At 53.8% G+C, this 9,622-nt stretch overlaps 2 protein-coding genes across 2 annotated transcripts; one reads left to right on the top strand and one right to left on the bottom strand.

Annotated features, from left to right (window-relative positions):
* Positions 1–154: 154 nt before the first annotated feature.
* On the bottom strand, positions 155–7,792 carry Triagg1_7045 (uncharacterized protein; the record flags this gene model as incomplete). The annotated part of the gene is made up of 3 exons (XM_062901737.1): positions 155–2,657; positions 2,741–2,826; positions 2,888–7,792. The coding sequence occupies 3 exons, from the start codon at positions 7,790–7,792 to the stop codon at positions 155–157; spliced, it is 7,494 nt and encodes a 2,497-aa protein (XP_062754117.1).
* A 1,365-nt stretch (positions 7,793–9,157) lies between these two features.
* On the top strand, positions 9,158–9,583 carry Triagg1_7046 (uncharacterized protein; the record flags this gene model as incomplete). The annotated part of the gene is made up of 1 exon (XM_062901738.1): positions 9,158–9,583. The coding sequence occupies one exon, from the start codon at positions 9,158–9,160 to the stop codon at positions 9,581–9,583; it is 426 nt and encodes a 141-aa protein (XP_062754118.1).
* Positions 9,584–9,622: the final 39 nt, after the last annotated feature.

The raw sequence follows: 9,622 nt of genomic DNA on the forward strand, positions 1-9,622 counted from the left end.
AAGAAGAAGAATAAAAAGACATTGATTTGAGTCGTTGTACCAACGCCTGACAAAGTGGCCCCTGTGGCTGCCGTGCTACCTAGTCCATTGCAAGCCAATCGTGACTATGCATCCATATTTGGGTTGTTTTTTCATCGCTTCCAGAGACACCGGATTACCGTCGTGCTCGCTTTTCGCGGTCGCTCGACAACGCCCCATCGGCTTCTTCCCCTCTCCTCTTGCGCCCTCGATCATCCCTATGCTCCCTCCGCTGCTCATCCGTACGCTGTGTTCCGTCTCTCGGGTTTCCTCGGTTTGCTCTATTGCCACTCCTTTCGTCTCCGCCTCTGTTCCCGAGCCCTCCTTCGCCCCTATGCCGCGACTCTCGGCCGCTACTCGGCATTGCTGCTACATCTCGCGAGCTGCCGTCTCGGGTTGACCTGCGAGCGTCTCTATCTTCTCGAGCCCCACCCTCAACGGCATTCGCCATAGACCGCCTCTCTCGGTGCTCGTTGTGCTCTTTGCCTTCTCTCTCACGCTCTCGGCTGCTTCGACGAGATGACCGCTTGGAGCGATCGTTTCGGCCATCGCCACGGTCTCGTCGGCCTCGCTCGTGCTCTCCACGACCCGATCCCTCTTCTCCATTCGGGCCACCGCTTCGGGCTGGTGAGTCATGCCACTGCGCATCTGGACGATCGGGTGTAGGGGGAATCACGTCTCCTCCGGCTAGAACTTGGACGTCCGAGTGGCCGAGCATTTGCCGGGGAGGGTTAACGCGAGGTCCGCTGGGCCGTCCTTCGTTTGGCATGGCGGCCTGAGCCTGCTGAAGCATGTTGTTGATGCCTGCCAACTGTCTTCTTCCACCTCCTGATCTTGAAGATCTGTCACCACCAGAAGCAGGGCCAGTGGGTACGGCAGGCTCCATTGGAAGAGATCCCGAAGAAGCCCTGGGCCCTGACCGCTCCGGGTTTCCAGAAGAAGACATGGAGTGGCGGCTGTGTCCGCTTCCATGCCCGTACGGCGGGGGGCCTGGAGGCGGAGGTGGTGGAGGCGGAGCGTTGGGTCCCGGGCCGCCCATTTGAGCAAGTCGATCAGGGTGAACCCCAGACGAAACGGTTGCGTTGCTGCCTTGAGCAGGGGGCACATTCTCCTGTGCGGCACCACCAAAGTTTCTCATTCTATCAGGATGGGGTCCGGTCGGAGGAGCTGAGGGAACTGTTGGCCCATTGTTGTTGTTGTTGGGATTGTTGTGCTCATAGCCACCACGGCGACCTCGCCCGGATGCAGGGCCTGAAGGAGGGGCCCGCTCTTGAGAAGGTGCCCGACCTGTGTCAGGGGCTCCGTATCGACTGTCTGGCCTATTCGACATCACAGGCGGACCTCCTTGTTGATTATTTCTCGTAGCACCTCGTCCTCGTCCCCGCGGGCCCAGTGGGATGTCCGGAGTGCTTGTGGGCACCGGGTTGAGTCGTCCATAGTTTTGATCTTGATAAGGCGGCGGCCGATGGTCAACGTCCTGTCCCATTGGTCGGTGGAAGCTTGAAGAAGATGCATCCCGCATTTTATCCATGTGGGCTCTGTCTCCATCACGCTCCATCCCCTTGTTGCCGCGATAGTTCTCTCCACCAGCTGGCGAGCGATCGCGGGCATTTCTTCCAGTAGGCCGGCTATCTTGTGGAAAGGGATGCGCATGTCTATCTTCGTATGGTCCAGATGGGGGGCCATGCTCGTGGCCGTATCGTCCACCAGCACGTCGAGGAGATTGCGTCCTAGGCCCTCTCTCTCGTCCATCGTCCCTCACGCGCCCGTGTGCAACATTGTCATCACGATCGTCAATCAATGCGGCCCGTTCGGGATTGATCGACTCCATCGAATCCTGCGGCCCTGGTCGTCGGCCTCGTGCTCCACGATCCGGCTCTGGACCTCGTCTTGATCGATCCGCGTCATCTTGGGCAAACAGCGCCGCCCTCTGTGGATTCATCGCTGGTTCAGATGCCTCAGCCGGGCCAGAAGGAGCCGTGGGGATCTGAGCAGGTGAGTCGTTTAATCTATCTTGCGATCTGTTTGCCCAGGAATCTCTCGGCCAATCTCGTTCCTGTTGTCTTGGTCGAGGCGGCAGGTCTGTCGGGCCAGCATCTCGGGGTGCCATTTCGTTTCCACGGCGGTCCATGTATTCTCGAGAACGATCCGGCCTATCCGCCTCCATGGTTCGGGAATCGCGGGGGTCCCTGGCGTCACGGTGATCTTTGCTGGCCTCCCTAGGATCACGATTGTCCCAATTCTCTCGTGGGTCTCGGCCATCGCGCTGCCTGTGGCCATCTCTATCTCTCATATCGCGACGATCGTGTCCACGGTTCTGGGTATACCGTTCAGGGGTGAAGTGGCTCGGTATAGGAACATCTGGCCTCGTGGGAAGGTTGTGCGCTGGCCTATCAGGCAGCACATGAGGGCGGGTATCATTATTTCTTGGGCCAAGAGAGCCTGGACCTTGACCGCCCATCGGAGTACCTGATCGAGGAGGTCCGGACACGTCTTCCCGAGACATGGAAACGTCCCTCTTAGGGCCGGATGGCTTAGCAGGTAGAGAGTCCTTTGGCAGTGCAGAAGTGGACTGTGGTTTCCCATCTTGAACCTCTCCATCCTCTCTTTCCGCCGTAGCCTGTCTGTTGGCTGGGGATCTGTAGGTTTGGGGTGTTAGTCGGAGAGGAATTTATCGAAGCCTTTCCTGTTGGGGAGGGATATATATAATGATCCAACGTACCTCGTCGGCTGTGGTTGAAAATCCGGGGCTGAAGGTCGAAGGTTTGATGCAGCTGACTTGTCAGCTTCGGATTGAGAAGCGCCGCCCTTTTTGATATTATCAGCAATTGTGATTTGCGTATGTAGCGCCGGCACAAAGTAAACTCACCGCATTGGGTCGAAACGCCTGCACCATGACCCATTTGGATTTCCTTTTCTGCAGCTCCGACATGGCTCCTTGAGCAGCCACGGACAGATCCACTCGGTGGCCCTCCTCGTTCTCGGCTGCCGTCTTGGACGCAGCTTCTTGTTTGGTGATCTTTTGGAGTTGCTGTGTGAATTGGGTGGCCATGAAATCAACAGCAGGGAAGTAATCCAAGACGGCCTTGAGAACAGTAAGAGCGTTTCTGATGTGCATCCACTCTGTCCCGGCCAGACAACTCTTGAGTGCTGTATTCAAGTTCTTATGCCAACGGAACAGGAGATCTTTGAACTGAGCATGCTCCATCAAAGTGTCCGGTTCCCCGTCCTCCTTGAGACTGACAGCGAATCCAAGATATGGCCGGTCACTAGGCCCTTTGGCCTCTTTATCAAATGCACCCAAGCGAGGCTGATCTTTGCTTGGCCTACCCTTCTCGGTCGTCTCATTCTTATGCCACCTAGAGAGATCTCGAAGTATCAAAGTTATGAATCGCCCGAGGTACTCAGCTTCCATGACGGAGCTTGTGAAGATGAGAGATCGCAGCCTGTTTGCGTTAAAGAGTCGGTCGTAGAGGGACATGAGCTTAAAGTTGGGCGCCCTCAGTTCGTGCAACGCAATGATGAACTTGTAGGTGTACTCGGCATCTGCCGGAGAGAGCAGGGCCCTAGGAAGGAAGCATTGCTCCAGGAGAATGTCAGAAAGGCCATCGGTCTTGATCTTGGGGTCAGGGGATATCGACTGGAACTGCTCGGTCAAGCATTCCATCCACTTGGATCTCCGCTGGCGGTGTTCCTTGAGCTCCATAGAAAGGCTGAGCTGCTGTTTCAAGAGTTCCTGTCTCTTTTCATTCTTTCGCTCTTGGCCTTTACGGGACATGTCTGATCGGTCCCTCAGGATGGCTTGGCCTTCACTCTCGAGCCGGTCCTTTTCTTCCTTGTACATGTCCTCGGGACAGAACAGATCACCGAGCTGCAGGGCCCAAAAAACGGCATAGAGTTCTGGATTGATCTTTAGCCAAACTTCTGGTCGTACAGTCTCTTTGAGAACCTCCACAATTGGTTGCAGAGGTGAGAGCGTCAACGCCAAATCGTCGAATTTCTGCTTGTTTGCTGTATCAGCTGTGGAACGCGGGCCGGCTGAAGGGTCATCAATTCCCACCTGTTCATCGTTTGTGGAAACCGCCAGACCCGATTTGTCCTTGGACTCCTCGGCCATGGAAACATCTCCCTCCTTGTCAGTAGCTTCTTGTTGCGTTGGCTGTGTGTTCTCCTTTGAACTTTCCGCTTCCTTTTGACCCCAGGGGTATAGTTTGTGGGAAAGGCTAGACCTTCCAATCAAGAAAGCAATGCTCGTATCCAAACCATAGGAACTGAGCAGTTCATTTATAGAGGGGACCAGAGCATCAAAGGCTGACGGCTCAAGGTTGCTCCAGATGAAGTCGAGGTACTGTACCAGAATCTGATGAGAATCGTCTACCAGAGCTGACAAATACTTGATATGTGCCTCGTCTTCGGGAACCTGGTATATCGCTGACTGGCGATACTGTGCGAGATTGAGAAGCACTCGGGCGGCAAGCTTCGAGTCGGTGAGCGCCTGTGTGAGTCGCTTGGAGCTCCTAACACTGTCAAAACGCTTATCCTGGCCTCGAATCAGCGTATGGCGGCGCAATCGCTCTCCACCAGCCATGGAGAGGATCTGGGCATCAGTAAAGTCCACTGAGTCGACAATACCGCCCATGGAGTTGATAAATTCTTTCAAGATGATCAAATCGGTGGAATTGCCGCGTTGAAGCTGGTCATTGACGTATTGGAGAACCGGAATAGGATTGATGGCGGAATATCGTTTGAAGATTTTACCAGAGAACCTAGACAGCGCTTGAAGCCATTTGCTAGTAGTGAGCGCATGGTCAGCCTGAGTGCGGCTTCGAGATTTGCCAAGCGAGTTCATCAGAGACCAGACGAGAACATCGTAGGAGAGGTCAGTAAAGTATTTGGCGCATTCAACAAAGCCTTCAATCAGGTTGGGGTACGACTCAAGCTGCTCAAACGCAACTCGAAAGACGACTCCAGGAGAAGAATAGCTTGTTTTGGCAAGCTGCTTGGCCATCTCGCTGATGTTGGTGAGCGATAATCGTTTCATAGTTCCTCGTGTCTCTGCGGTGGCACGAGCAAATGCTAATCGCATAGCGGGCAGACGGGATATCTGTCCTTCAAACCATTCGGCATAAATAGAGTATCGTGTTGTCAGCGGGTACCGGCGGAGTAGCTCCCAAACCGCGTTTACGACGGAGACGTTGGCCTTAGTATGGCTGAGAGCAGGCACGAGAAGCCTGCGAAGGAGGTCATGCCATCGGGCATAGTTGGACTCGGAGGTATCCTCGGTCAAGCTTTTAGCTCCGATGCTGGCCAACTTGGAAAGCAATGTTTCGTCTTTGCCAATGTTGACACCGGATATGTTAAGGAACGTATTACACAGCGTGAAGATATCGTCCACAGTTTGACAGACCGGGATGTTGTCGGCCCATTCATCCCAGTAGAATCGGTAGTTCTGACTCTCGCTTGTATCCCATTTATCGGGAAATGGCCAACGCCAGATTTTCTTGACGGGCAGCCTGACGAGCCGAACACTCCCCTTTGCAACGCCAGTCTGGTCCGCCGAGAATATTTCCTTGGTTGGGCAATCGGCTCCACCAGAGGGTTTTGGGCGGCTGTCGTTGAAAACTTTTTCCATGGAGACGTGTAACACGCGGTGAATTCGGGACAGGACTTCGGGAAATACCTCTGGAATCCATGGGAACTTTCCAAGAATGAACAATGATTCTGGGATGGCTCCAATTGTTAACAGTTGGATAAGTAGTCTCACTTTTTGCTCTAACGGCTCCGGGAGATTCTTTTTGTCCTCGGTGGCTTCAGCAGCAGATTGCTTCTGCTCAGGCTCGGCCTTTTTCAAGGTCTCTCGTCTGGGAGCATTTGATTGCATAGGGTTATCGTCGTCGCCTTGGGGAAGAACGCCAGCCATGAGCAGAGCGTTCATGGGACCGCCACGCGACGCCTTCTCCTCCTCTTCAATTAATTTTGTTTGCTCTTCGCGAACACGCTCCATGGCTTCGTCAGGGGGAGAGAGATGAGGATAGAGGTCGGTGAGCGAAATGAAGCCGACTTTGATGAGGAGGGCCGCCAAATAGAGCAAATTGGCAGGGAGCACGTCGGTCTTATCCCTTAGATCGCTGTTATAGAAGAGCAGTTTGAATCCTAGGAGCTGCGCAGCAACCTTATTGCCTGGCGGTGGGAGGGTTTTCGTCTGTTCCATCCATTGCTCCTCAATATCGGCAGCCGATTCACTGGCGTTGCCATTTGTGAGCTTGGGTCGGTAGGACGTCAAGTTGGATGTTCCGCGCCCGCCAAGTTCGAAAAACGCTGCCAAATGGACCTCGCGTGCTCGAGCCCAGAATTCAGTGTCTCGGGCCAATCTCTGCTGTGTGTTGGCTTCTTCGTCCTCTTCAGTTGTATTCCAGTGAGGATAATCCGGCTGAGCCCAAGTCGGTAGGCCACCGGTGTAAACCACAGAACTGAGGACAAGGTGCGAGCGAGGCCACCAAGAACTAATTCGCAGAAACTTGACAAAGAACTTGAACTGCTTAATCAGAACGGCCGCAGCAACATCGAGAGTGACGTCGAGGACTCGGCCAACGTCCAAGTCGAAAGTCCCGATCAAAGCCTTGACCCTCTCAAACGTTTGTTCTGCAAGCTCAGGCGAGGGCGATGGTATGCTGCTGGTTGTGAAGAGCTCAGTGACGAGCTTCGAGTATCCCTCCGTCTCCTCCCGTAAGAGATTGTAGTTTGCCTGTCGATAGAGCAAGTTTGTCGCCTGCCTGACACCTAACCTAGCAAAGGTATCCCTGATAAGGCCAAGCTGCTGAAGCAAGGGGGCATCAAGCACCTGTCGCATAAGCGCGGGAGAGACTTCGGTGGCGATGAGAAAATCACGAAGAGCCGGGCGATATAGATCAGGCTCATTGTCCATAACAATGGCCAGCGAGTCGAGGAGTAGTGTGTGGGGGGCCACGTAGGAATCCTTAATACCATCTGTCGTTTCATCTCCCAGAATCTCCTTGACGCATCTTCCGGCGTCAGTAGCCTCCAGCCGATTCTCGACAACAGCATGGATGAATTCTTGAAACAGGCTGGATAGCTCCGTGATGTCGACATCTTCTCGCGACTGTATGCCATGTTGCACGATCTCCTCCCGCCCACGCTCTGTCCATGATCGGATCTTTTCCTCTGTGAGATTATCATAGTGATAATTTGATCCAGATGGAGGACCGCTTTCCGATGTAGTTTCAGGTGGAGGGATGTTGGCCGGCGAGGGTGAGGTAGAGGCAGGCGGAGGCCGTGAGAAGGCAGGTGGCGGAGGAGGAGGAGGAGGAGGTTTGGTTGCTGGAGGAGGGTTAGAGGCTCTCGGGGCTGTTGGGGATGGCTGCGGTGCCTGCTGAGAGGAGGATGAGCTGAGGGGCCTTCGCGATGCGGGAGGCTGGTTTTGGTTTTGGCTCTGATTTTGATTTTGGTTTTGATTTTGGTTTTGGCTTTGGCTTTGGTTTTGGTTTTGGCCCTGGTTCTGTCCTTGGCCTTGGTTCTGATTCTGGTTCTGCTGATAGTTGTTGTGAGGACCACGATTGTTGTGGCCACGCGACGGGTTCCGTTGATTGGCACCTCGATGCGCTCCCCGGCCTCGGCCTCGGCCTTGGCCCTGGTTCATGTGGTTCATGGTGTCGTCTCGTTCGTGAAGCGCGGCGGCGGCGTCGTTTGGATTGTGTGGCGATGGTCTGCCTCCTTCGCCTGATGATCGATCGAGCCGCTTGCGCTTCTGCGGCATGACGCTCGAAGATGCTGCGAGGGATCGGCGCGTGCTATACCATTAGCGGCGGATTCATGGGACCATCTGCAGGCAATTCCAGCTGTTGATCTGAGGGGAGAGGAGGCGAAAACGCGGCGGGATGGGCGAAGCCGCGAGTGTTGGGGCCTGAGCGGTAGCTGGCAGTGATAAAATGCTGAGAAAAAAAGAGTGAAAGACTACAGCAGGCAAACGAAAGGGAAACAAAAAACAATCCCAAGAGTTAAACGGAAAGGCTTGAGCACAATTCGGTCAGGGCAAGTCGATTCGGGCCGAGTTTCCGCAGAGCTGAACAAGGCCTTTCACAGCCCGCGTCCGGAGGCAGGTTTTGATGCTGGAAAGCTGCACGTCGTACCAAAATCCAAGTTTGAAGAGGCTCCGCGTGAAGTCGTGAAGCTGCGCTCCCAGCAGCGGTGCACGGACCACGGCAGCCTTGCGACCAGAAATTCAGATACAAGCACAGGCAGCCGGAAGACAGAAAACCCGAGACCGACAAGATTTCGAGCACCCACGCGTCAAATTATACGCCTGTTGTTTAAGCACATGATCCGCAACTGCTAAAGCAATAATTCTTTAATAACTGCTGCTGTATCTATGTTTCTCCAGTGGCGGATGCTATATCTTTAATTGTATAGTAACCGCTACTGTAGCTGTAGATTAAAATTCGGCTGGTAGCTGCACAGGGGTTCCCTTATAAAAGCATTACTTGATAAGCTGAATCGGTGCTCATATTGCTCAATGTATGCACTTATCCACTTTGCTGTCTCGCTTTTTCTGACCTTTGCTTGACAAGAGTATTGACCACCAAGTAGCTCACGTGATACTGCATTAGCACAGCTTACTAACAAGTCGATATAGTAATCCAACCTCCAACAAAGAACCGGGGGGTTGAAATTACGCCACGGCTCTGTGAAATTCTCATCCTCCACAAATTCACCCGGTACAAGTTATATCTGCTCTTATTCACTCTTCAGCTACCGCGGTTGGATACATCGCGAAGCGTTTTGACTGTCCTTTGGTTGCCGCTTAATCTTTGAATCCTGGGTTCAGGTCCCGGGTATCCTACTAAGCGTTTGCATGGTCTGCGCTGCAACTCCGAGAACGGAGGCCGAGTCATTCCGAGTAGTTACCATCTGCAGTTGTCGAGATGAGTGAGACAAAGGGTGTCAATGGCGATGCCAAAATGAAATACGGTCAGTACAGGATATCTTTCTATATACGTTCAAACGCTATTTACTTCCTTGGCTCCCAATTTTCTTCTTTTCTGCTTCCCCCCTCCTGGCGATCCTCGGCCAAGTGGCCAAGCCCGCCGTTGATTTTGAGTTACGAGTTTTGATGTAAGATTTTATGACAAGAGTGGTGGCTGAATACCTGCAAGAAAGAACCCAATCGCAGCCCGAGAACCCCTTTGCGACTCTCATCCCCGACCAGCAAATAGCCATTGTTCCGGAATTTACACTCGAATCTGGAGTCACGCTATTCAATGTTCCCGTGGCATACACCACCCGCGGCCGGCTCTCGCCTTCTGGTGACAACGCCATGGTGATTTGCCATGCCCTAACCGGCAGTGCTGATGTGAGCGACTGGTGGGGTCCCCTGCTGGGTGGTCCAGGTAGGGCTTTTGATACCTCGAGGTTCTTCATCGTGTGCATGAACAGCTTGGGTAGCCCCTACGGCACAGCAAGCCCCGTCACGGCCAAGGATGGCGACCCCAAGAATGATCGCTATGGGCCCGAGTTTCCTCTCACGACAATTCGAGATGACGTGAAGTAAGACGCCCCTTTGTTTTCTTCTTCTTTCTTTCATTGCCCC

The sequence above is a fragment of the Trichoderma aggressivum genome (genome assembly GCF_033847375.1).
Source record: "Trichoderma aggressivum f. europaeum strain CBS 100526 chromosome Unknown scaffold_029, whole genome shotgun sequence".
Lineage (NCBI taxonomy): Eukaryota > Fungi > Ascomycota > Sordariomycetes > Hypocreales > Hypocreaceae > Trichoderma > Trichoderma aggressivum.